This window comes from Muscardinus avellanarius (assembly GCF_963383645.1).
Source record: "Muscardinus avellanarius genome assembly, chromosome: 15".
In the NCBI taxonomy this organism is placed as follows: domain Eukaryota; kingdom Metazoa; phylum Chordata; class Mammalia; order Rodentia; family Gliridae; genus Muscardinus; species Muscardinus avellanarius.
The window spans coordinates 21,718,536-21,745,069 of record NC_137801.1 but is presented as its reverse complement, the minus strand read 5'-3'; the positions used below and the strand labels follow the sequence as shown (position 1 = coordinate 21,745,069).

The following is a 26,534-nucleotide window of genomic DNA, read 5'->3' as shown; positions in this document are numbered from 1 at the left end:
AGGGTTTCATGAGCCAATTGCTCAGTAGTTCTGATCTTCTGAAGCAAATGCAGGAGTCCCACAGAGAAATCACATTTCTTGATGATCTGAACCTTTTGAATTAACTGGAGTTAAATAAAACCATCTGTAATTCTGGATAAGATACAGTTTCTTAAGCATCCTAGCAAAATCATGCTGTATAGGTCATTTGCATTCCCTAGTGACACACTCTGGGCTGCTGTAACATTCTTAAAGCCAATATATTATTGTAAGACCAGACTTTTACAGACTGTCTATGGCCTGTATATGACAATGTGGAATCTCTTCTTAACCCTGTCTTCTTTACTCTATAGTGGATCTGGTTGGTGGCTACAACATTGGTACCATCAGCCATGAAAGTCGTGTGGATTGGCTGGAACTTAATGAGACCGGGCACAAGCTCCTCTTCAGAGACCGGAAACTTCGTGTGAGAAGGGTTACTGGGCTCTAACACCTTGGGTGGTCTGTAGAGAATGTGAGATAAGCTGTTGTTACGGGGATTAAGGGTTGGCAGAATGGGGCACTCTCTCTGTGTTCTGTGTGCCACTAGCATAGTAAAAGGTACAGAGCAATCGATAGTCTCTGTATCTAGTATTACAGCCTGTCCTATGCTACCCTTGAGAGATTATGATGGTGACCAAGTCAAGGGGGAGTTTGAGAGTTGGTGTGTCTCTTACTATTCACAAGCCCCGTCCTCATGAAAACTCTTTGCCCTGCTTTCCTCATGCCTAGCTGACTTTTGCTCAGCCCTGCTGCTCTGGGTTCAGCCACATTTACCTGAAGGCATAGGAGCTGGCTGGGGACCTGTGACCCCGCTGTCTGTCTCCCAGGTCCTAGGTTATAGCGTGTGCCACTGTGCCAGCCGCACGCCCTCTCAGTTGTGCTTTGTTCCTTTTCCTTCTTCAGCTGCATCTCTACGATATTGAAAGCTGCTCTAAGACAATGATCCTCAACTTCTGCTCCTACGTGCAGTGGGTTCCCGGAAGTGACGTGCTGGTGGCTCAGAACCGAAACAGCTTGTGTGTGTGGTACAACATCGAGGCACCTGAGAGGGTCACCATGTCCTCTATCAGAGTAGGTCGATCCTAGAGCACCTCAGACGTGGTGTCAAGCCCATTAATCAGAGCTGTGAGGGGGCTGTGAACGCTGCTTGCTTTTCTGTTCCCACCACTCATAATTTTTGTGATGGAATTGGTTAGTGAAGCTTAGATTTCCTTCCCCATATTGGACTGGCCTCCAGACCATCCTTGTTGAGATTCCTGAAGTCCCAAGGTCTATATTAGACCCTTGGAGTATGGTCTTCTTTACAGTGGCCCTCAGACTTCACCAAGTTATAATGTAGTCCTTGCTAGGCTGCAGGTAGACCCTGGCTAGGAGGAGCGGTTCTGTGTCAGCTCCTTTGTGCTCATTCACTGTTGTAAGCCATTTAGAATTCCTTTTTTCTCAGACTGCAAGTAATACTCTCTGTGCTGTTCTACCTCAACATCACAAAACCAGTAATCTTCCAAAACCTGGGAGGAGTCTCTGAGAACAAAGACAAGATACAGTAATCTAGCTATATCTTGGAAGATATATATATCTTCCTATATATCTTATATATAGGAAGATGGTGTGAGTGTGGAGACAGACTTCCCATCCTTTTTTCTTATCTCTTTCTTTAGTCCTTTCTTGTTTTATTTTATTATATTTTTTGTGGTACTAGGGATGGAATCCAGGGGCATTCTACCTCCAAGCTATACCCCCAGCCCTATTTTTTATTCTTTATTTTGAAACAGGGTCTCACTGAGTTGCAGAGGACCTCACTAAGTAGCTGAGGCTCACGAACCGCGAACCTCCAGTCTCAGCCTCCCAAATGCTGGATGACAAGTGTGCGCCACCACGCCCGGCTCTCTTGTTTTGTTCCTTTTTTTTTTTTTTTTTTTTTTTGGTAGGACTAGGACTAGGAACCCAGGGGCATTCTACCTCTGAACTACAGTCCCAGCCCAATTTTATTTCTTATTTGGAAACAGTCTCATTAAGTTGCTGAGCCCCTCACTAAGTTGCTGAAGCTGTCTTTGAACCTTGATCCTCCTGTCTCAGCCTCCCTAGTACTGGGATTACCAGCATGTAATCTATCGTGTATGTGTGTGTGTGTGTGTGTGTGTGTGTGTGTCACTGGGGATTGAGCCCAGAGGCATTCTACCTCTAAGCTATACCCCCAGCTCTAATTTATTTATTTATTTATTTATTTATTTATTTATTTATTTATTGTGGTACTGGGGTTCCTGGAAACCCCTCTACCTCCGGGCTATACTCCCAGACATATATATGTATGTGTGTGTGTATGTATATATATATATATATATTTTTTTTTTTTTTAAACAGGGTCTCTTAAGCCAGGTAGGCTAGCTTCGAACCTGCACGATCCTCCTGTCTCCGTCTCCCAAGTGCGGGGATTACAAGCATGCGCCACCACACACAGCTTATTTTTATTTTTATTTTGAAACAGGATCTTGTGGGGTTGATGCAAGTCTCACTACTTGCTGAGACTGTCCTCAAACCTGTGATCCTCCTGTCTCGCCTCTCAAGTACTGGGATTATAAGCATGTGCCAACACACCTGGCTCCCAGCTATCTTTTTTTTTTTTTTTTTGGCATACTGGGGTATAGCTTGGAGGTACGATGCCTCACTAAGGTGTGGAGTGCCTCACTAAGTTGCTGAAGATTCAATCCTCCTGTTTCAACCTCCCAAGTACTGAGATTACAATTGTGAGCCACCACACCTGGCTTTTTATTTATTTATTTATTTATTTATTTATTTATTTTATTTATTTTTTTTTTTTTTTTGCGGGTCTGGGATGGAACCCAGGGGCATTCGACCTCCGAGCTATACCCCCTGCCCTGTTTTTTATTCTTTATTTTGAAACAGGGTCTCACTAAGTTGCAGAGGACCTCACTGATTAACTGAACTGTGATCCTCTGGTCTCAGCCTCCCGAATGCTGGGAGTACAAGTGTATGCCACAACACCCGGCTTCACACCTGGCTTTAGTGTGCCTATTTTGATAGCCCTTTATTTCATTCTTAATTTTCCATTTTACTTTTTAGATCTGTAAACATTTATACACAATATTTATATTCCATAACTTATTTTTAATTCTAATACATTATCAAAAACTATTATTTCTAATATCTAAGATCCTAAATATCTAAAACTATTATTTATGGGCCGGGCATGGTGGCACATGATTGTAATCTCTACACTTGGGAGGTGAAGACAGGAGGATCGCGCAGGTTCGAAGCCAGCCACGCTGGCTTAAGAGACCCTGTTTCCAAATAAAAATATAAAATTAGGTCTGGGAGTGTAGCCCGGAGGTAGAAGGGTTTCCAGGAGCCCCAGTACCACCAAAAAAAATTTTTTAATTAAAAAAATAAAACTATTATTTATACTTACCATTTGCTCTTTCATACTGATTTGTCTTCCCTTTTTTGGTAATTTTTTTATTGTGAACATATGTCATTTTGAATTGTAATCTTTTGGAATCCTGAGAGCCTAAATGGCCTTTTTTTTTTTTAACCAGAGAAGATTCATGTTCATTGCTATAATAATCAGGCATGATAGTGATCCAGGCTGCTTAATTTTGTTCTCTTCACTAAAAAAGAGAAGATTCTTGGTTTAATGGAAATTCCCAGCTTCACTCTCCCTATCTTGCTGAAGTGCTCCACGTTTACTGTCTTGATACCACGTTTGCCTTTAGGGCAGCTGTTCTTTTCCCACTTTCAGATGTTCCATTTTCTCTGCTCATATTTTAGCTTACTGACCTTTATCTTTCTGTTTGATCTTTCTTGTTTTGTTTTTGTTTTTGTTTTTGTACTGGGAATAGAACCCAGAGGCATTCTACCTCCAAGCTATACCCCAGCCCATTTTTTTTTTTTTTTTTTTTGATGGTGGTACTGGGGGTGGAACCCAGGAGCTTTTCTGCCTCCAGGCCATACTCCCAGACCTATTTTGTACTTTATTTGAAAACAGTGTCTCACTAAGTTGCTGAGAGCCTCACTAAGTAGCTGAGGCTGGCTTCAACCTGAGCAATCATCCTGTCTCCGCCTCCCAAGCACTGGGATTACAGTGTGCGCTAACATGCCCGGCTCCCAGCCCTATTTTTTATTCTTTCTTTTGAAACAAAATAAAGTTACCAAGGGCCTCACTAAGTAACTCAGGTTGGCTGCAAACCCATGACTAAACCTCCCAGGTACTAGGGTTACAAGTGTGAGCCACCATACCTGGCTTTTCCCTCTGATCTTTAAGAAGGATGGGTAGGATAGGGTTAGGAAACATTGTTAGTCATTTTTCAGGTGAGCTCAGCAGTGCATTAAAAGTATGTTCCAAGCAGGGCATGGTGGCACATGCTTGTAATCCCAGCTTTGGGGAGGCTGAGATAGGAGGATCATGGTTTGCGAACAGTCTCAGCTACTTTGTTAGGCCCTCTGCAACTCAGTGAGACCCTGTTTCCAAACAAAAAGAATAAAAAATAGGGCTGGGATGTAGTTTGGAGGTAGAATTCCCCCCCCCCCGTAAATTCAATCTCCAGTACCGCAAAAAAAAAGGAAAAATAAAAAAATAGGGCTGGGGGTGTAGCTCGGAGCTTGGTATTCATCCCTAGTACCACACACACACACACACACGCACGCACACGCGCGCACACACACACACACACACACACACACAAAGTATGTTCCCAGCTGGGCTTGTGACACATGCTTGTAATCCCAGTACTTGGGAGGCTAAGGCAGGAAGATCCCAAGTTCAAGGTCAGCCTCAGCAATTTAGTGAGACCCCCTACACACAACTTAGCAAGATCTTTAGCAAATTTTTTTATTTATTTATTTATTTTATTTATTTATTTTTTGGTGGTACTGGGGGTGGAACCCAGAGGCTTTCTACCTCTGGGCTATACTCCCAGATCTTTTTTATATTTTATTTGGAAACAGGGTCTCACTAGGTTGCTGAGAGCCTCACTAAGTAGCTGAGGCTGGCTTTGAACCCATGCGATCCTCCTGTCTCAGCCTCCCAAGCGCGGGGATTACAAGCATGCACCACCATGCCCGGCTAGCAAATTTTATTAAAAAGGCCTAGGAGTGTACCTCAGAGATAGGATGCCCCTGGGTTCAGTCCCCACCAAGGGGCAAGGTGTGTGGGAAAGAATACCTAGTCTGTGGTTCTGCTAGGAGAAGTGGATGCCGTGGTGTATCAAGGTACTTCCAGGTTTTGGTGCTGCTGTAGTTATGAGTGTACTTTAATGCAGAGATAAAGCATTTTTAGCCACTTGAGAGTAAAATGTTAGAAAACAAGGGCTACTGTAATTCCCGGAGTGTGTACATGGAACTGGGTGAGGATGGGTCTGTTCTGTCGGTTCGGTGGAAACGCTAACCTGGATTTTGGGTGGGGTGGGGAATGAACTTTTCCAGGGTGATGTTATAGGTCTAGAGCGGGGCGGAGGAAAGACTGAGGTGATGGTGACGGAAGGAGTGACTACTGTTGCCTACACCCTGGATGAGGGCCTCATCGAGTTTGGAACGGCTATTGATGATGGCAACTACACCCGGTAAGAAGCTGCTGACAACCAGTGCGGGGGTGGGAGAGTTGGGTCAGAGAGGGACACCTGGGGGCCTCGTAAAACTGGCCATGTCAGCCGGGCATGGCGGCGCACACTTGTAATCTCAGCATTCAGGAGGCTGAGACCGGAGGATCGTGGTTCATGGACAGCCTCAGCTACCTAGTGAGGCCCTCCGCAACTCAGTGAGACCCTGTTTCAAAATTAAAAGGACTAAAAAATAGGGCTGGGGGTGTAGCTTGGAGGTACAATGCCCCTGGGTTCTATCCCCATTACTGCAAAAAAACAAAACCCAAAACAAACAAACAAACACCAGGCCATGTCTAATTGGGGCCTGGTGATCCAGGAAGGAGACTAAATAAAATGAGCAAGTCATTGCCTGGCCGTCCCGGGCCTGGCACCAGTGCTCCTCCATGTCCTGCACCCCGCCCTCATCCCTCACTCTCTGCTTCCTTCCCTTTCCAGGGCAACAGCCTTCTTGGAGACCCTGGAAATGACCCCAGAAACAGAGGCAATGTGGAAAACCTTGAGTAAGCTGGCACTGGAGGCAAGGCAGCTACACATTGCGGAGAGGTGAGGCAGGCGGGTGGCACTGCAGGGCCAGGCAGCTGGCCTGGTGGGGCTCGTGGGGCGGTTCCTGCCCAGTGTGGGGGTTGTTTCCCTTCTCACCACCAGGTATGAGAGCCCTTCCTGGGTGCATTTACTCCAGACACCCTCCCGTCCTAGGTTATAACCACGTCTGCTCTCAGTTTGCTTCCCCTTCTTGTGGCCAGGTACCCCATAAGGGTTTTTCACACTCATACCATCCAGTCCAGAGTGGCGTTCTTGGGACAGACTTGGGATTCCAGACTCCTTGAGTTTACCAACTCAAGACTCCACTTACCAACTTGTGTAACCTTGGGCTAGTTACCCTCTCCAAACCTGATCCTTTATTTTCTCTGTGTAAAATGGGAATATGATAGTAGTTTATTCATTCAGGGATGGCAAAGCAGAATGGCAGTGCTAGTGGTGGTGAAGAACAGATGAGAGAATCTGTGCAGAGCACTTGCGATGGTGTAAGTGCTCAGGAAACGTCAGCTGCTACTGTTTGGTCTGCGAACATCCTTGATCCCTTTTCCCCACACACCCCACATATAGACTATTAGTACGTCCTAAGGACTCAGTCTTAAAATCTGATACCTAGTCCAACCCTACTATCCCCCACCAACTACAGACCACTGCCATCTCCTACCTGCGCATGTATGTGTTTGGGGTGGTACTGAGGATTGAACCCACAGGAATTCTACCTCTGAGCTATACCCCTTCTCTTTTTTATTCTTTATTTTGAAACAAGGTCTCAATAAGTTGCGGAGGGCCTCACTATGTTCTGAGGTTGGCTGTAAACCTGTAATCTTACTGTCTCAGACCCCCAAGTACTGGAATTACAAATGTGAGCCACCACACCCAGCTCTATAAAGCCTTCGAATTACCCTCACTGATACTAGTCTTTTTTTTTTTTTTTGCGGGTCTGGGGATGGAACCCAGGGATATTCGACCTCTGAGCTACACCCCCTGCCCTATTTATTGTTCTTTATTTTGAGACAGGGTCTCACTAAATTGCGGAGGGCCTCACTAAGTAGCTGAGGCTGTCCGTGAACCGGGATCCTCCAGTCTTAGCCTCCCGAATGCTGGGATTACAAGCGTGCACCACCATGCCTGGCTCCTGATACTAGTCTTGTGCCCCTACAATCCATGATGTAATTTAAAGAACACACACATTAGGTTGTATCATTTCCATGCTCAGAACCTTCTCATAGCTTACTATCATACCTAGTATAAAACCCAGACTCTTTGCTATACCTATGGCCCTGCAAACGTTTGGGCTCTGCTCCCTTTTCATACCAATGACCTACTCGCCCGTTAGTCTCTAGCATCCAGGCCCAGTCTTGCTGTGGGCCTTTGCACTAGCTATTCCTTCTGCCTGAATGACTTTTCCCCATCTTTCCATGACCAGCTCTTTCTTGTACTCAGCTCAAACATTAGCTTCCTAGAGAGGCCTTCTCTGGGTATGAGCTTAAATCATCTGATGACAGTAACTGTGTATTTTACTTTTTATTCTCTCAGATTATCTTTATTTGTTTACTATTGTTTGTCTCCACTAAAATGGAAGTTCTCTGAGAGGAAGGCCTCCATCTTCCTTATTCCCCATTGGGCCTCCAGTGACAGGAAAGCCGGGCACATAGTAGATGCTATACACTTGCTGAACCAGTGACTTCACGATCATGTAATAAAGTTACATTAACATTTTTGCCTCCATGTTGTAGGTGCTTCTCTGCTTTGGGCAATGTAGCAAAAGCTCGATTCCTGCATGAGACCAATGAGATTGCAGATCAGGTGTCCAGGGAATATGTAAGTATTATCTTCTTGACTCCTTCAGTCTGCCTCGCTGAGATTTCTTAGTATTCAGCCCCATGGTTCCTAGCTCTCCAGCCATCCCTAGTTTGTTTAACCCTGCCCACCCCTCCTTTACTCTCAGGTTGGACCTCTTTCGACCGCTGGAAACCCAGGCCTCTAAGGCCCTTGAAGGTTTTTAGCTTCTCAAGTGTATGAGCCTCCATATCCTTCTGTCTTCCTGTCTCAGCCCCCACAGATGGAATTATCAGACCTCATTCTCCCCTGCAGGGCGGAGAAGGAACAGACTTCTATCAGGTCCGAGCGCGTCTAGCCATGCTAGAGAAGAACTACAAGCTGGCAGAAATGATCTTCTTGGAACAGGTAATGGGAAAAGAGGGACAGGGTGGAGTGGAGGATAAAGGGATACAAACTCAGGAGAAAAGAGCTCTGGCCAGCAAGGCTTCCGAAGGCTTGGGCGAGACCACTGGAGTGGTGTATAGAGTCCGTTACACTGCTTCCTCAATGTCCTCCTCTTTCCCGTGTGTTAGTCCTGTCTTTATCTAGGCAGACTTCCTTCTTTGGCCTTCAATTAGTTCTTCTTTTCATAGTCTGCTGTCTCCCCTTTACTCCAGAGCCCGTCCTGTACCATTCTTGTACAGGGGTAAATCCAGGTTTGGTGAGACCCAAAACTTAACACAGTCTGAGGGGCCCTACTTAAAAAAATTACCTCAACAGGGCCTGTGTAAATAAGGAGTCTTGAGGCTTAAGCTTCTTTTATTTTCATAGTAAATCCACTTCTGGGGCTGGGGGTATGGCCCAGTGGTAGAGTGCAAGCTCAGCATGTGTGAGGCCCTGGGTTTGATCCCCAGCAACACACACGCGTGCACACTCTCTCTCTCTCTCTCTCTCTCTCTCTCTCTCTCTAGAGAGCGAGAGAGGGAAATCTATCTCTGTGTAGTGAGTAAAGGGTGAGCTCTTGGTCCTCATGGTCTGGCATCTTAGCCAGGCTGAGCAGGGCCTCTGAGTTTTGACCCTCATTCTTTCTGGGTGCCGTTGCTTTTGCTTGCTCTCCTTAGAATGCTGTCGAGGAGGCCATGGACATGTACCAGGAGCTGCACCGCTGGGATGAGTGTATTGCTGTGGCCGAGGCCAAGGTACTGGTTCTCTGTTTTCCACACTTATTCAGAATTTGGTTCCACCAATTTCAGAAACGTCTTGTCTATAAGGAGGCTGTAAGAACTACAGTGGTATTAGGGTTGGGACCTGAGATGGTGAGGAGTTAGGACACGGGTGACTTAGGAAAATGCCCACTGTTAACAGAAGGATTGGAGAGCATGACAAGCAGAAGGGCAAGACGTGGCGTTTAGCTCTCCCCCGTGCATGTCCAGGGACACCCATCCCTGGAGAAGCTTCGCCGGGATTACTACCAGTGGCTGATGGACACACAGCAAGAGGAGCGGGCAGGTGAACTGCAGGAGAGCCAAGGGGACGGGCTCGCAGCCATCAGCCTCTACCTCAAAGCCGGGCTCCCTGCCAAGGCTGCTCGCCTGGCGCTCACCCGAGAGGAACTGCTCGCCAACACGGAGCTGGTAGAGCACATCACCACGGCCCTCATCAAGGGAGAACTCTATGAAAGGGTATGACTTCCCTATCCCTTATCGCCAGGGCTCTGTACCCATCCCCCACCTACAGGAGCCTTGGGGTGCATAGCCCTCTCTGGCTGCTGACATTTTCCTTTTAGGAGCTCAATCCGGATCCTTTTGTTGTAGGGTTTCATTGTAGTAATATGCTATGTTGACAGGCAGGTGATCTCTTTGAGAAGATTCGAAATCCACAGCGGGCCCTTGAGTGCTACTGTAAAGGCAATGCATTCATGAAAGGTACTAGCTGCCCCTTGCTGTTGCCCTCTCTTGCCCATCTGCTCCAGCACTTCGCTTGGGCTTCTGCTCATGCTGACAGTCTTCAGTCCCCTCTTCCTCTACTTGTCACCCAGTCCCCATGCTTCATTTCCCTGTCTTGTTGTCCTGAGTCATCCCATTGCTGGAACTCTCAGCCAAGCACCTTCTCTGTCCCTGGCAGCGGTGGAGCTGGCTCGATTGGCCTTCCCGGTGGAGGTGGTGAAACTAGAGGAGGCCTGGGGGGACCACTTGGTGCAGCAGAAGCAGCTCGATGCAGCCATTAATCACTACATCGAAGCCAGGTATGGAGGTAGAGGTAGCAGGGCAAGGGAAGTCACTACAGGTTAAAAGAAGAGATCTCAAAATTTAGATCGGGGCTGAGGATGTAGCTCAGTGGTAGAGCACCTGCCTAACTTGATTGAGGCTCTGAGCATGATCCTGAGTAACACACACACACACACACACACACACACACACACACACACACTCACTCAAAAAAAAATGTAGCCGGGCATAGTGGCTCACGCTTATAATCTCTGCGCTTGGGAGGCAGAGACAGGAGGATCGCGCTGGCTTAAGAGACTGTTTCCAAATTAAAATTATGAAAAATAGGTCTGGGAGTATAGCCCGGAGGTAGAAGGGCTTCCAGGAACCACAGTACCACACACACGCACACAATGTAGGTTGGGGTATGCTTAAAGGAACTCTAAACTTAAGCCAGGTGTGGTGGTGCACACTTGTAATCCCAGCATTTGGGAGGCTGAGACAGGAGGATCATGGTTGTATGATCAGCTACTAGTGAGGCCCTTTGCAACTCAGTGAGACTCTGTTTCAAAATAAAGAATAAAAAAATAGGGCTGGGGGATGTAGCTCAGAGGTAGAATGCCCTTGGGTTCCATCTCCAATACTACAAAAAAAAAAAAAAAAAAAAAAGAACTCTTGACTTCATTTGTCTTCCTCCTCCTCATCCATGCTCATGTCTTTCCTAACTATGCCAGGTGCTCCATTAAGGCGATTGAGGCTGCCCTGGGTGCCCGCCAGTGGAAGAAGGCAATTTATATATTAGATCTACAGGACCGGAACACCGCATCCAAATACTATCCTCGTGTGGCCCAGCACTATGCATCTCTGCAGGAGTACGAGGTGAGGATGGGCCCTTCCTGCAGCTTAAGGCAGAGCAGTCCAGGGGAGCAAAGAGCACCCAGGACAGGATGCGGAGGCCAGTGCACCAAATCCTCCTTTCTAGCACCAGCATGAATAAGAAGAAAGCAGTTTACTTCCCAGTTTTCCCCCTGTGTGACACAGACCCTTGTCCCAGATACATAAAGTGATCTCGACCTCTCTTCCTGTGCCAGCCCAAGTGATTCTTCATAAATAACGCCAGCAGAGCTGCAGTGTAGAACTGCCTTGCACTGCAGAAATGGGAAGCCTTTAAAATTCCACTGTATTGTCCTCATCCTGCACGGGGCTGGTCTTTTTTCCAAACAGTGGGTGGCACCATTCACCCATACACATCCTTTCTTCTCAGTTGCTATAAGGTTGTATCCCAGGTTCCCCACCACCCCAGCTGGGGTTCATTCCTTCTTCCTGCAAGGAGCTTTGACTCTATTGCTCTAAGCGTTTGCATTTGCCTCTCGTCAACTACAGATTGCTGAGGAGCTGTATACTAAGGGAGACCGGACCAAAGATGCTATAGACATGTACACCCAGGCTGGCCGCTGGGAACAAGCCCACAAGGTACAAAGTGGGCGGAATCCATGATGGGCCAACTCTGTGTGTGGTATTGCTGCTTTATTCCTTGGTTTCTGATCTTCCTCCTTCACTGGGTTCCCAGGAAGCTGAGAAAGAATTCCAAAACAAAGTCGGGACACTTTTGATCCCTAGCCACAGGGAAAGAAGAAATGAGGAGAGGCCCCTGTCCCTGAGCCTGTAATTCTTTGTTTTTATTTTATTTTTTTAGTACTAGGGATTGAACCCTAGGGTATTCTACCCCTGGCCCTTTGTAAAAATTATTTTTATTTTGAAAGAGGGTCTCAATAAATTGATGAGGCTGGCCTCAAACCTAGGATCCTTCTGTCTCAGCGTCTCAAATATTGGGATTACAGGTGTCCACCATCATGCCAGGCTTCTATAATTCTTTTTTTTTTTTTTGCAATACTATGAATAGAACCCAGGGGCATTCTACCTCTGAGCTATACCCCCAGCCCTATTTTTTATTCTTTATTTTGAAACAGGATCTCACTGAGTTGCAAAGCGCCTCACTAAGTAGCTGAGGCTGGCTGAGAACCTCAGTCCTCCTGTCTCACCCTCCCAAATGCTGGGATTACAAGTGTGTGCCACCACCCTGGGCTTTATACTTTATTTTGAAACAGTGTATTACTGAGTTGCAAAGAGCCTCACCAAGTAGTAGCTGAAGGCTTTTCTGGAACCTCCATCTTCCTGTCTCAGCCTCCCAAATGCTGGGATTAAAATCATGTGCCACCATGCCCAGCTTGCCTATAGTTCTTAAAAGAAGAGATAGGTTTTAGTTAGCTTTAGTTTTAGTTAACTGGTCAGTTAACGTCTTCATTCTTGGCCCTATACCCCAGAGTTCAGTGGGGATAGTAGGAATATGATATTGGGAGCACATGCCTCTGGTTCAAGGCCTCGCAGACCCTCCTGCCTTAGCCTGTGCTTCTTTTAGACCTGGAATTCCCTGAACTGACTAGTAGAGTGTTGATCACCAAACTCCCATGATTGTTGGGACAGTTGAGAGTTTCTGAGCAGACGGGCTCCCTTGAAGCCATGCCTCCCTGGACATCTGACTCCCGCGGCTACTTGGACTCTGTCCCCACAGCTGGCGATGAAGTGCATGAGACCAGAAGATGTGTCCGTGCTGTACATCACCCAGGCCCAGGAAATGGAGAAGCAGGGCAAGTACCGGGAGGCGGAAAGGTGAGCCGTGGCATGAGGTGTGGAGGGCGGGAGCTGCAAGAGGTCATGAGGTCTGAGGATACAGCCCTCTGCCCAGATGCAGTGGGCCAGGGATCTAGGTATAGGACGCCCTGCTGCACCTCCCATCTCCAGGCTGTATGTGACGGTGGAAGAGCCCGATCTTGCCATTACCATGTTCAAAAAGCACAAGTTGTACGATGACATGATCCGTCTGGTTGGGAAGCACCACCCAGACCTCCTCAGCGACACACACCTCCATCTGGGCAAGGTGAGCCCTTCCCCAGGCCCTGCCCAGCTCTCGCCCAGCTGGGCTCCCTCCCTGTCTCCATCCTGACTACCTTCCTGCAGGAGCTGGAGGCGGAAGGCCGGCTGCAGGAGGCCGAGTATCACTACCTCGAGGCCCAGGAGTGGAAGGCAACAGTGAATATGTACCGGTCCAGTGGGCTCTGGGAAGAGGCCTACCGGGTAAGGAGCCCACATCAAACCATGTACAGCTTCCCTCTTCCCTGCGAACTTAGCATTGCATCTTTGAAAATACTATGAAGACCAGGATCTCTGTGGTCAGGAAAATGACACACCTGTATACACAAAATTTTGCTTATAGTGTTAAAGGTTTGTGGACATCCTTGGTCCCTAAGCACTTCAACCCAAGTTAAGAGAAGCTGAAACTTAGCCCTCTTCCTGTGATTTAGAACAGGTACCTGATCCTCGTCAGAGCTGACTCAAAGGTTAGAGACGAGAAGGGAGCCACTCTTGCAGGGAGGTATCGTCACGTGGCATTGCTTTGCAGGTGGCCAAGGCTCACGGAGGAGCTAATGCCCACAAACATGTGGCCTACCTGTGGGCGAAGAGCCTAGGCGGAGAGGCTGCAGTTAGACTGCTTAACAAGCTGGGGCTCCTGGAGGCCGCCATTGACCACGCCGCTGACAATTGGTGAGGTGGGGCCCTATCCCAGCCAGAGCCCCTGTGGAGAGAAGGGAAACTGATGTTAACTGAAAAATATTTCCAAAGGCTGAGGCAAGAATGAAGAAATGTAGTCAGGAGAGTTCTTTGTAAGTTCACAATGGAGCGGCAAGAATAAATGAGTAACTCTGCTCCCACCTGCTAGGGGCTCAGTGTTTCATCCTTGGCTGTTCTAAGGAGAAGGGTGAAAAAAGAACGGCTTGCAAAGCTAGGCCTGCACCAGGCCAGGAGCTGACCTCTGGATAATGGAAGTGTGATGTGCTGAGTCCACAGTGAGCTTTTACACGGGCTGGGGGCAGAGTCGGATCACTGCGGTTGGCTCGCTTGTCTTTGGAGAGACCTTCTTTCTGATGGTGTGGGTCAGGAGTGGTGTGTGAGGGCAGGGCCCTCTTGCCTCCTCCTTTCTTGCCCTTATGCTCACCCTCCTTCCTCAGGGAAAGCGTAGGCTTGTCCAGTCCAGCCATCTTTGCCTCCATGGTGACAGTGATGTGACCATCACCCGGCTGCCTGTCTCTCTTCCTTGTCTCTCTGTGCTCTATCGTGTCATATCTGATCTTTTTGTTTTGTTTTGCTTTTAGTGGCACTAGGGATTAAACCCAGGGGGATTCTACCTTTGAGGTATACCCTCAGCCCTGTTTTTTATTTTTATTTTGAAACAGGTTGATGAAAGTCTCACTGTTTTCTGAGGCTGTCCTTGAGTCTGTGTCTCAACTTCCCAAGTCTCACTTCCCAAGTACTCCTGTCTCAGCTTCCCAAGTACTGGGATTACAAGCATGCGTTACCATGCCCGGCTTGTATCTGTTATCTTTAAATCTGTCCTGTATTCTCCCCTCAGTCCTTGCCATTTCTCTTTATTCTCTTGCCTTCTGTAAGAATTACCTAGGCAGGCCAGGTGTGGTGACACACACTTGTAATTCCAGTAGTTGAGAGGCCGAGACAGAAGAATCACAGATTCAAGGCCAGCCTCAGTAACTTAGCAAGGCCTGCAGCAACTTAGACCCTGTTTCAAAATACAAAAGTAAAAAGGGCTGGGGGGCATAATTCAGAGGTAGACCACTCCTGGGTTTAATCACAACACACACACACACACACACACACACACACACACACACACACACACACAAATTAAGTAGGCAAACCTCTGCGCCTTCCGTTTCAGCTCCTTTGAGTTTGCTTTTGAACTCTCTCGACTGGCTCTCAAGCACAAAACCCCTGATATTCATCTCAGATATGCCATGTACCTGGAGGATGAGGTATGGATGTGATTTGGGCCCTCTTCCTCATGCCCTGGCACTACTGCCAGGTGCCGAAACACCTGTCTCCTGGCTCCCACCCTCCGCTCATCACGTGCGGCTGCCCTGTCTCTCCCTCTAGGGTAAATTTGAAGAGGCTGAAGCTGAATTCATCAGAGCTGGTAAACCCAAGGAGGCGGTCCTCATGTGAGTTACCCCATAAAGTCCTCCTCCTGTCCTTCCAGCCACAGTCCGGGATGTTTCTGGTCATCTTCACTTTCATTCAAACCTAGTCCCAAGCCTGACACCCCCTCAGTGACATGTGTCTCCCACTGTCGAGGCCTCAGTCCTACACTCAGCATCTCCTGTGTTCCCATCTGGGGCAGGTTTGTCCACAACCAGGATTGGGAAGCAGCTCAGCGTGTGGCTGAGGCTCACGACCCAGACAGTGTCGCTGAGGTGCTGGTGGGACAGGCCCGGGGGGCCTTGGAGGAGAAGGACTTTCAGAAAGCAGAAGGGCTGCTGTTGCGGGCCCAGCGACCAGGCCTGGCCCTCAATTATTATAAGGTGGGTCAGTCGATTGGGGCTGTGAGAGGAGGGTGAGGAAGTGTGAGGGGCCATGCTGACCCCGGTACTGAGAATGCTTGGGAAGGGGAAAGGACGACAAGAGGAAGGAGAGTGGTCCAGAGACCCCAGGTCACTGGGCCAGAGGCATAGAAGCTTCCCACTGCCCCCTGACACCTGGGAATCTGAGCAGGAGGCTGGACTATGGAGCGATGCTCTGCGGATCTGCAAGGACTACGTGCCTGGCCAGCTGGAGGCCCTGCAGGAGGAGTATGAACGGGAAGCTACCAAGAAGGGGGCCAGGTATGAAGCCAGGGTCCCAGCAGCGTTGGCAGGGCTGGGTGGCCTGAGGTGTGCGCAGGACAGGCCACGCCTCCTCTCCCCGTTCCCAGTCGTGAGCACTGTCATCTCCACAGGGGTGTGGAGGGACTAGTGGAACAAGCCCGACAGTGGGAACAGGCTGGGGAGCACAGCCGTGCGGTCGACTGCTACCTCAAAGTGCGGGACTCCGGAAGCAGCAGCCTGGTGGAGAAGTGCTGGATGAAGGTGGGACACCCGCCTCCTGGCCCTCCTTCCCTGGGCCTGCACTCTGCTTTCCTTCTCACACGTGCTTCTTTATTCTCCTGTGCCTTTTTATTTTCAATCGGGTGACAGGTATCTATTTTGTTTGTGTGTGTGGGCTTACTGGAGATTGAACCCAGGGGCATTCGACCTCTGAGCCATACCCCCAGTCCTATGATTTTCTTTATTTTGAAACAGGATCACATTGAGTTGTGGAGGGTCTTGCTCAATTGCTGAGGCTGGCCTCAAGCCTGTGATCCTCTTGTCTTAGCCTCTCAAGTACTGGGATTACAAGTGTCTGCCACCATGACAGGAGCGCAGCTATTGAGTGCCTGCTGTATGCTAGAGCCAGAGCTGTAAAGACAAAAAAAGGACCCGGGTGTGGTGGCGCACGCTTGTAATCCCAACATTTGGGAGGCTGAGACTGGAGTATCACTGTTCGTGGACAGCCTCAGCTATTTAGTGAGGCACTCCGCAACTTAGTGAGACCCTGTTTCTTTTTTCTTCTTCTTCTTCTTCCTTTTTTTTTTTCCTTGGGGGATGGAACCCAGGGGCATTCTACCTCTGAGTTACACCCCAGCCCTGTTTTTTTCTTTATTTTTGAGACAGGGTCTCACTGAGTTGCAAAGAGCCTCACTAAATAGCTGAGGCTGGTGGTGAACCTGCGATCCTCCTGTGTCAGCCTCCCAAGTGCTGGGATTACAAGCGTGCGCCGCCACGCCCGGCTTCCCTCGTGCTATTTGTGTCTTCTACCCATTTCCATCTTCTGTCCGCCATCTCAGGCAGCTGAACTCTCCATCAAGTTTCTGCCTCCCCAGCGCAGTCTCGAAGTAGTTCGGGCTGTAGGACCTCAGCTGATTGGCATTGGAAAGCACAGCGCGGTAAGTGGGGTGCTAGGAGTGAGAAGAAGAGAGCCCACAGAGGTGGGTGGAGTGGTGACGTCACACGCAGAAGGCGTGGGGACTCTTGCAGAGTGGCAGTGTCCTGGGGAAGCCGAAGGGAGAGGTCACGGAGGAGACGGGAGAATCAAGATGATCTCACTTTGACGTCCCCTGTGCAGGCAGCAGAGCTCTACCTCAACCTGGACCTCGTCAAGGAAGCAATCGACGCCTTCATTGAGGGTGAGGAGTGGAACAAGGCTAAGCGAGTGGCCAAGGAGTTAGATCCCCGGTAAGCTCATGCCTCCTTCTCACCGGGAAATTCTCTTGTGCTTCTGTTTGTAAAGACTGGGAGAAAGTTCCTATGGGGAGGGTGTGGCATACCAAGACCTCGAAGTGAAAGACCTCTGTCCATCTTCACAGGTATGAAGACTACGTGGACCAGCATTATAAGGAATTCCTCAAGAACCAGGGCAAAGTAGACTCGGTGAGACTCGCAGAGTTAGCTAGAGGCAGAATGCAGGGAGACAGCTGGACGTGAGCTCAGCGGCCCTGGGTTCAATCCCCAGCACTGCAACAGCAGCGGCAGCCAGATAGGGCGGCACATACCTCTAATCTATACTTGGGAGGCTGAGACAGGAAGTTCGCAGGTTTGAGGACAACCTCGGCAACATAGCGATACTCTCAACAACATAGCCAAGACCCTGTTTCCAAATGAAAAAATAAAAAAGGCTGGGTGTGTAGCTCTGAGGTAGAATGCCCCTGGCTTCAATCCCCAGTACCACCACCAAAAAAAAAAAAAAAGTATACACAGAATGCAGGGAGAGGGCACCTCCTCTCCCTCCGGCCATCTCTGCTGATGCTCTTTCCATTCCCCCCTAGCTGGTGGGTGTGGACGTGGTGGCTGCTTTGGACCTGTATGTGGAGCAGGGCCAGTGGGACAAGTGCATTGAAACCGCTACCAAGCAGGTACTGCTGTCCTCCCCACTGCCGGCTCCTCTTCACGGGTCCCCTGCTGCACACCTGCTCCAGGGTGGCCTCTTCGCTCCACCGGAGCCTCATCCCCAGTGGCCCTGATCGGCATCGGAGAGCTCGGTCTTCCACACTCTGGAATTGGACTCAGAGTTGTGCCCGCTGCCTCCTAAACATCCATGGCCTCGAGTCCCCACCCTCCCCTCCCTTACCAATCCCTACCTCACCCGTGCCTCTCCTTCACCCCGGACAGAACTACAAGATCCTGCACAAGTACGTGGCTTTATACGCAACTCACCTGATCCGGGAGGGTGGCTATGCCCAGGCCCTGGCCCTCTATGTGCAGCACGGAGCCCCTGCTAACCCACAGGTACCTGCCTTCTCCTGGGCGAGGAGGGGAATGTTTCCTCCAGGGAGTTCTTTCTTCCTCCTCAGGGCCACCTATCCCAAACAGGAACTGACTTCTCAAAAGATTCTATCCTTAGAGAACACCATGCCAGAGTCCCCACCAGCCTCTCCTGAAATGTATCCTTTAGAGGACTTGCTCTTAGCACACAGGGACCTATCTTTCAGCAGAGTCCTGCACTGTGTCCTTTACTCACTTTCATCAGAGTCAGCACTGCTCTCCTATCAGACAATCGTAGCTCTCCAGAATGTTAGCCCACTAATACCATTCACAATAATACTGTGTTCACAGAGCCCAGCTAATAAGAAATAGCCAAGCCAAGCATGGTGGCGCACACTTGTAATCCTAGCATTTGAGAGACTGAGACAGGAGGATAGTGGTTCACAGCCAGCCTCAGCTACTTAGTGAGGTCCTTAGCTACGATGGTCTGATAGCGAAACCCTGTTTCAAAATAAAGAATACAGCCGAGCATGGTGGCCCATGCTTGCAATCCCAGCATTCGAGAGGCTGAGACAGGTAGGATCACGGTTTGCGGACAGCCTCAGCTACTTAGTGAAGCCCTTTGTAACTCACTGAGACCCTGTTTCAAAGTAAAGAATAAGAGCCAGGCGTGGTGGCGCACGCTTGTAATACCAGCATTCGGGAGGCTGAGACCTGGAGGATTGCAATTTGCGGACAGCCTCAGCTACTTAGTGAGGCCCTCTACAACTTAGTGAGACCCAGTTTCAAAATAAAGAATAAAAAAAAAATAGGGCAAGGGGTGTAGCTCGGAGGTAGAATGCCCCTGGGTTCCATCCCCAGACCTGAAAAAAAAAAAGGTAAAGAATAAAAAATAGGGCTGGGGCTGTAGCTTGGAGGTAGACTGCCCCTGGGTTCTATCCCCAGTACCGAAAAATAAAATAAAGAATAAAAAAAAATAGGGGTGGGGGTGTAGCTCAGAGATAGAATGCCCCTGGGTTCCATCCCCAGAACCACACACACACACACACACACACACACACACACACACACACACACACACAATAGCTATTTTCAGCCAGGCATGATGGCACATGACTGGCTGAGACAGGAGGATCACAGGTTCAAGGCTAGCCTCAGCAACTTATGCCCTTTCCCAACTTAGTATGATCCTATTTTAAAATAAAAATAAAATAGGGCTGAGGGTATAGCTCAGAGGTAGAAAGCCCCTGGGTTCAATCCCCAGTACCAAGAAAAGAAAAAGCTATTTTCTTATTCTTGTCTCTTCTCTAAAAAGCACTTTCTCTGTCCTCACCTTCTGGCTCCTACATATACACACACAGCCTGCTCTCACCGGCCCCACCTCTGCTGCCTTTCTCTTCTGTTTGAGCCCTCGCTCAGACCCCCTTCCCCCTCCCTCTAGAACTTCAACATCTACAAAAGGATCTTCACTGACATGGTCAGCTCTCCTGGGACCAACAGCGCGGAGGCCTACCACAGCTGGGCGGATCTTCGGGACGTGCTTTTCAATCTGGTGAGGAAGTTGCCTTGACACTGGCAGAGATGGGCTTCTTCGCCTGTTACTGTCCTCCCTCTTCTTCGTGCATGTCAGCCCTGCTCTCCTCTGTCAGGCGGCCATCAGCAAGCACTCCAGGTCCTGCCCCTCTGACCGCTGAGCCAGGCTGTTCTCTTCCTTCTCTAGTGTGAAAACCTGGTGAAGTCCAGCGAGGCGAACTCTCCGGCCCACGAGGAGTTTGAGACGATGCTGCTGGTCGCTCACTATTACGCCACTCGCTCTGCAGCCCAGAGCGTCCAGCAGCTGGTGAGACGCCGTGGGGCGGGAGGTGCAGAGCGAGCTCATCAGGACACAGCTAGAGGCTTTTATTTACTTATTTTCTGCACTAGGGATTAAACCCAGGGGCATTTGACCTCCAAGCGACACCTAAGCCCTATTTTTTTTTTTTTTTTTTTTGCGGGTTTGGGGATGGAACCCAGGGGCATTTGACACTGAGCTACACCCCCTGCCCTAGTTTTATTCTTTATTTTGAAACAGGGTCTCATTAAGTTGCAGAGGGCCTCACTAAGTAGCTGAGGCTGTCCGCGAACCACGATGCTCCGGTCTCAGCCTCCCGAATGCTGGGATTACAAGCGTGCGCCACCACGCCTGGCTGTTATTTTTATTTTAGAACAGGGTCTTACTAGTTTGACGGGAGTCCTCACTACTTACAGAGGCTGACCTCAAACCTGCAATCCTCCTATCTCAGCCTCCCAGGAACTGGGATTACAGGCGTAATAATACCACACCCAGCTATCTTCAGACTTTTGAATGATGGATTAATACAGGTTCTGGATTCTTGAGCTTAAATTCTTGGGTCTCCCTACTTCTCTTTTAGCTTCTCTTCTGTATAGTCTCTTACCCTTGCTGAAATGAGTTTCCTATAAAGCTTTACTGTGTGTGTGTGTGTGTGTGTGTGTGTGTGTGTGTGTGTGTGTGTGTGTTACTGGAGATTGAACCCAAGGGGGTATTCGACCTCTGAGCTACACCCAGCTCTTTTTATTTCTTTTTGTTTTTGTGGTACTGGAGATTGAACCCAGAGACATCTTACCTCTGAGCTACATCCCCAGTCTTTGTGTGTGTGTGGGGTGGGGGGCGGGTACTGGGGATGGAATCCAGGAGCTTTCCATCTCCGGGCTACAATTCTAGACATATCTTATTTGGAAACAGGATCTCACTAAGTTGCTGAGAGCTTCACTAAGTAACTGAGGCTGGCTTTGAACCTGCGCGATCCTATCTCAGCCTCCCAAGTACTGGGATTACAAGCATGCGCCACCATGCCTGGCTTTTCATTCTTTATTTTGAAACAGGGTCTCACTGAGTTGCAAAGGGCCACCTCACTAAGTAGCGGAGGCTGGCCACGAACCACAATCCTCCTGTCTCAGTCTCCTAAATGCTAGGATTATAAGCATGTGCCACCATGCCTGGCTCTTATTTTTCATTTTTGAAACAGGGTCTGAGTTACCATGCATTGGCCTTGAACCTATGATCCTCCTGTCTCAGCCTCCCATATTATAGGTGTGCATCACGCTTTCCTGCTCTGTGTCTACACAGCTCAGCCGCATTATTTTATGTGTGTGGTGCCAGGGATTCAACCCCGGGTCCTGCACATGCTGAGCAAGTGCTTGAGCACTAAGCCGCATCCAGTACAGTCTCGTTATATTTAAATACTCAAATCCCATCACTACCTTATTTACCTCACTTTCTTATTTACCTCATTTCTTATTTACCTATATTTTTAAAAATGTGTGAGTTGGGCGTGGTGGTGCACGCTTGTAATCCCAGTACTTGGGAGGCTGAGACAGGAGGATTGTGTAGGTTCGAAGTTAGCCTCGGCTACTTACTGAGGCTCTCAGTAACTCAGTAAGACCCTGTTTCCAAATAAAGAATAAAAAATAGGGTTGGGGGTGTAGCTTGGAGGTAGAATGCCCCTGGCTGGGTTCCATCCCCAGTGCCATAAAAAAAAGTGTAATATACACATATTTTATTTTTTACTTATTTGTGATAGCTTACTGTGCTTTTTTCTTTGTTTTTGCGGTTCTGAGGATGGAACCCAGGGGCATTCTACCTCCAAGATACACCCCCCAGCCTTATTTTTATTCTTTAGTTTGAGACAGGGTCTCACTAAGTAGCTAAGGCTGGCCGTGAATCATGATATCATGATCCTCCTGTCTTAGCCTCCCAAATGGTATTACAAGCCTTCATCACCACGCCTGGCACTTACTGTGTATTTCATGTACTTGAAGAATTCTAGAAGTGGAAGGAAGCTTAAAAATAATCTATGCTCAGTTATATTATGCCAGCAAAAAAAAAAAAAAAAAAAAAAAACCCGAAGGGCTTGATCCAGAAGAGTTTACTACTGATTGCTGGCTTTCTAGTTCTCTGGCTGCCTTAGTTACAGGTGCATCAGGCTGGCCCTTTGGACACTGTAGTACCAGCGTCACAGAGCTTTGCCTTTAATCCACAGGACACTGTGGCTGCCAGGCTCTCTGTTTCACTCTTGCGTCACACCCAGCTACTACCTGCAGATAAGGCCTTCTATGAAGCCGGCACTGCTGCCAAGGTGAGCTGGGCCGAGGAAGGGCGGAGCTGAGGAGATAAGCAAGTCCAAAGCTGGAAAAGAGAATCTCCCTTGAGCAAGCTGAGTGGCCATGTCTCCCTGGCGGCCTCCCTGCATCCTGGAGCATCTGAGCTCAGCTGCTCACTCCCCTTTGCACCTTGTCTCTGCTGCAGGCAGCTGGCTGGGAGAACATGGCCTTCATCTTCCTCAACCGCTTTCTGGATCTGACCGATGTGAGTAGGGAAGTTGTGGCCTGAGGTTAGGAGGTTTTACCTGTCACGAGCTGTGCCTGTCTCACAATTGTCCACTCTGCCACAGGCAATCGAGGAAGGGACTCTGGATGCCCTTGACCACTCTGATTTTCAGGATACAGACATTCCCTTCGAGGTGCCACTCCCAGCCAAGCAGCATGTACCGGTAAGGGTGCAGGGTTGGAGAAAGGGAAGGCCCCACCAGTGGGAGTACATTAAGAAGGGAGGACAGACAGGAAGAACATAGGTTCGAGGCCAGCCTCAGCAACTTAGTGAAACCCTGTTTCAAAAAAATATTTTTTGGTACTACCCAGGGCATTCTACCTCTGAGCTATACTCCCAGACCTACATTTTACTTTTATTTTGAAACGGGGACTCACTAGGTTGATGAGAGTCTCATTACTTGCTGAAGCTGTCTTCAAACCTGTGATCCACCTGTCTCAGCCTCCCAAGTACTGGGATTACAGGCGTGCATCACCACGCCTGGCTGAGAAGCCATCTTTGGAAAAACCTCAGTCCTTATTATTTCCCTTCTCTGAAAGTAGAAGTGGTGACTATCCCTCAGTCCCGGGACAATCATTTTGCCTGAGAACTGGTGTACAGGATGTGAGCTCAGCAAGCCCCCTGTTCCTTTGCCCTGCCCGGTGTGAATCTGCTGCTCCCTCCATCCTTCCCAGGAAGCCCAGCGAGAAGAGGTTCGAGACTGGGTGCTCACAGTCTCAATGGACCAGCGGCTGGAGCAGGTCCTGCCTCGGGATGAGCGTGGTGCCTATGAGGCTTCACTCGTGGCAGCGAGCACTGGAGTCCGGGCACTGCCCTGCCTCATTACAGGTATAGAACCCCACAGCACCCCATATCCTCTGTAGTAAGTGGAAAGGAGGGGAAATCAGGATCAAGAAATCTTTACTTTAGAAAAGGGTGTACAAGTCAGGACCATACAACTCTACTTCCAGGCTGCTTTTCTTTTCTTTCCTTTTCTCTCTCTTTTTTTTTTTCTTTCTTTCTTTCTTTCTTTCTTTCTTTCTTTTTTTTTTTTTTTTTTTTTTTTTTTGGCGGGTCTGGGGATGGAACCTAGGGGCATTCTACCTCCGAGCTGCACTCCCAGCCCTATTTTTTATTCTTCATTTTTGAAACAGGGGCTCACTGAGTTGCAGAGGGCCTCACTAGCTGAGGCTGGCCACGAACCCAGATCCTCCTGTCTCAGCCTCCCAAATGCTGAGATTACAAGTGTGCGACCATGCCTGGTTTCCAGGCTACTTTTCATTCCACCCCCCATCTCACTGTAGTTCATTATTTTCCTCTTCCCCCACAGGTTACCCCATTCTGAGGAACAAAATTGAATTTAAGCGACCAGGAAAGGCTGCTAACAAGGACAACTGGAATAAGTTTCTTATGGCTATCAAGGTCAGAGTGCAGCCTTCAAGTGGAGGCAGAGGGGATCAGCGCGGGCAGGACGGGGCGGCTGGGAGTCTTCACAGGCGCGTAGGCTGGCACGGAGGAGGCGCTGACGTCCTCTACACCTGCTCTAGTGAGCCCGTGTCCCTTCCCTTTGCCCACAGACCTCCCACAGCCCAGCGTGCCAGGACGTGCTGAAATTCATCAGTCAGTGGTGTGGCGGGCTCCCCAGCACCAGCTTTTCCTTCCAGTGACGGGCAGAGTGAGAAGAGTTTGGGCCTTGCCCTCATTAAAGTTTGATAAGTAACGAGACCACTGTGTTCATTTTTGTGTGTATGTGTATGGTACTAGGAATTGAATCCAAGGGGCATTCTACCTCCACGCTATACCCCCAGCCCTTTTTTATTTTATCTGTGGTACTAGGGATTGAATCCAGGGGCATTCTATCTCTAAGGTACACCCCTAACTCTAATTTTTACTTTGAAATGGTCTAAGATGAGGAAGGTCTCACTAAGTTCCTGGGGCTGGACATGAACCTGCGATCCTCCTGCCTCAGCCTCCCAAGTACTGGGATTACAAGTGTGCACCACCCAGCCCGGCTGAAAAACAACAGCACAGTGCCTTTTCCCCCCAAAGGAATCTTAATCAAATAGAAAAAAATGGAAGTTCTTTTATTACAATTATTCATCTCATCCCAGGGTCAGGGCCCCTCACTTAGTGGAAAACACTTGTGGAGTGAGCCTTGGAACAGGACCTGCCTGATAAAGAAGCACTCAGGTCAGAGGGGAAGCAGCATAGCAAAGGATTAGCCCAGTGTCACAAGAACGCTTCCCTGCCCCTACTCTCACCAGCTGGGGCCCTTTACCTGTGCTAAACCCAGGTTTTCTGTGATGCCTGGAGTTCTTGATGTAGATCCAGTAGTTGCACATTTTCTTGCTGTTTACATTTAGAAGGTTCAAGCTCTGTCAGTTCCAATAGCTGCAGGAGAGGGTGGAGTTAGTACCACGGAGTCTAGGTGGAAAGAACCCTTCCTGTTACTCTTCCTTACCTGCTCCTGAAATCCTTCCTTCCTGCAGGGCCCAATTCCACGTAGAGTGAGTGCGGCCACACAGCAGTAGCCTGATAAGGCAGCCTCAGCTGCAGACATGAGCAGAGAAGGGATCCAGAGAGCCAAGGCTGTGTCCTAAAAGTAAAAGCAAGGATGAGGGCTTTGAGGGAGTGGGGCAGGAGCAGCAAATAGGGGAAATGTAAATGGGCAGGACAGAGGCTTTGGACAACAACAAGAGAGTACACTCACATAGATTCTTGTGGGGTCAAAGGGGCAGTCGGTGTGTCCAGAACCCTGGTCCAGAGGGATCGAATGATCGAGCAGTCCTGGATGGCAGTCAGCAATAAGACGCTTACCGCCGTTGGCCACAGTGAGCGACACAGCCAGGAGGAGGCCCGCGGAGCAGGCGGCAGACACGAGCAGGTTCATCAGGGCGAGGGCCAGCAGGGCCCAGTGCTGGTGGGCATAAGATCAGGTGAGCGCCCAGGCCTGGCCAAGTCTCCCCTGGACACCTTAGTGCCTCCATGTGAGGCTCCTCGTGCCCACGGAAAGAGCTGGGAGAGTCACCCTGTCCCCTTGGAGCGCTCAAAGCCCCCTCTCACCAGTGGTGGGCGAAGAAGGTTCCTGGAGGCCAGGAGGGCCACGAGTCCCACGGAAACGCTCTGTGGGAGACACGAAGCCTTTGACCCACGGCGCGGGGCGCGCCCACCCCACCCGGCGCGCCCGCCCCACCCGGCGCTCACCAGCAGCCCCGAGCCCACGGAGATAACATTTGCCGTAGTGTACTCGGGTGTGACGCCGCCGCGGGGATTGGCCACGTGCCGCAGGACCGTGCCGTGCAGCACGGCACCCAGCAGCAGGTTCACATGGCCCACCAGAATGAGCGCGAGGCCCACGCGCATCAGTCGCCGGGGGCCGCAGGCGGCGTCTGCAAAGCAGGGGGAGGCGGAGCCTGAGCGAGGACCCGCGGGCCGCCCGGGCCCGCCCGAGGGGTCGCGCGGAAAACCGGAAAGGACGGAAGTTACCGAACGCGCAGAGGCGGGAGCACCTCATCCCTTGGCCGCCGCCGCTCCGCGCCGCCTCCGGGCACATCTACCTGCGCGCGCCCCGCCCGGGCCCCGCCCCGCTCCCGCCTCCCCGCCGCACCTGGGCCCCGCCCACAGCCGCACCTGGGCTCCGCCCCGCTCCCCCCCCCCGCCGCATCCTGCGCCCCGCCCACACCCGCACCTGGGCTCCGCCCCGCTCCCCCCCACCCCCGCCGCACCTGCGCCCCGCCCCGTTCCTCCCGCCGCCGCTTCCGCCTTTCGCGCTCTGCCGAGGCACAAACGCACAACACTTTAGCAAAAAGTAGACTTTATTACAGCAGCAACTGAGGCGAAT

General features: G+C 49.8%; 2 protein-coding genes across 3 annotated transcripts in view; one reads left to right on the top strand and one right to left on the bottom strand.

Annotated features, from left to right (window-relative positions):
* The window catches only part of IFT172 (intraflagellar transport 172), a gene marked incomplete at both ends in the record, with an annotated part of 39,166 nt that extends 14,806 nt beyond the window's left edge, over positions 1-24,360 (top strand). The window contains 34 exons of one of the 2 annotated variants that reach the window (XM_080711108.1): positions 333-445; positions 991-1,092; positions 5,461-5,597; positions 6,072-6,179; positions 7,910-7,994; positions 8,268-8,360; positions 9,056-9,133; positions 9,368-9,616; positions 9,781-9,859; positions 10,059-10,179; positions 10,876-11,020; positions 11,525-11,614; positions 12,714-12,811; positions 12,944-13,079; positions 13,160-13,276; positions 13,602-13,744; positions 14,934-15,027; positions 15,149-15,213; positions 15,393-15,573; positions 15,764-15,873; positions 15,987-16,116; positions 16,914-17,012; positions 17,192-17,301; positions 17,433-17,496; positions 17,892-17,978; positions 18,235-18,351; positions 19,769-19,879; positions 20,048-20,167; positions 22,368-22,463; positions 22,634-22,693; positions 22,779-22,877; positions 23,389-23,542; positions 24,024-24,115; positions 24,271-24,360. In XM_080711108.1, coding sequence (XP_080567234.1) covers positions 333-445; positions 991-1,092; positions 5,461-5,597; positions 6,072-6,179; positions 7,910-7,994; positions 8,268-8,360; positions 9,056-9,133; positions 9,368-9,616; positions 9,781-9,859; positions 10,059-10,179; positions 10,876-11,020; positions 11,525-11,614; positions 12,714-12,811; positions 12,944-13,079; positions 13,160-13,276; positions 13,602-13,744; positions 14,934-15,027; positions 15,149-15,213; positions 15,393-15,573; positions 15,764-15,873; positions 15,987-16,116; positions 16,914-17,012; positions 17,192-17,301; positions 17,433-17,496; positions 17,892-17,978; positions 18,235-18,351; positions 19,769-19,879; positions 20,048-20,167; positions 22,368-22,463; positions 22,634-22,693; positions 22,779-22,877; positions 23,389-23,542; positions 24,024-24,115; positions 24,271-24,360 — 3,773 coding nt within the window. Of the gene's footprint in view, positions 1-332; positions 446-924; positions 1,093-5,460; positions 5,598-6,071; positions 6,180-7,909; positions 7,995-8,267; positions 8,361-9,055; positions 9,134-9,367; positions 9,617-9,780; positions 9,860-10,058; positions 10,180-10,875; positions 11,021-11,524; positions 11,615-12,713; positions 12,812-12,943; positions 13,080-13,159; positions 13,277-13,601; positions 13,745-14,933; positions 15,028-15,148; positions 15,214-15,392; positions 15,574-15,763; positions 15,874-15,986; positions 16,117-16,913; positions 17,013-17,191; positions 17,302-17,432; positions 17,497-17,891; positions 17,979-18,234; positions 18,352-19,768; positions 19,880-20,047; positions 20,168-22,367; positions 22,464-22,633; positions 22,694-22,778; positions 22,878-23,388; positions 23,543-24,023; positions 24,116-24,270 lie in introns of both variants that reach the window. The other variant, XM_080711107.1, reaches the window with a different exon arrangement.
* Positions 24,361-24,976: 616 nt separating this feature from the next.
* KRTCAP3 (keratinocyte associated protein 3) lies at positions 24,977-26,207 on the bottom strand (the record flags this gene model as incomplete). Its single annotated transcript, XM_080711708.1, has 6 exons — positions 24,977-25,084; positions 25,155-25,289; positions 25,404-25,610; positions 25,757-25,816; positions 25,898-26,082; positions 26,180-26,207. 6 exons carry the CDS (start codon positions 26,205-26,207, stop codon positions 24,977-24,979), a joined length of 723 nt encoding a protein of 240 aa, XP_080567834.1.
* Between the last annotated feature and the right edge of the window lie 327 nt (positions 26,208-26,534).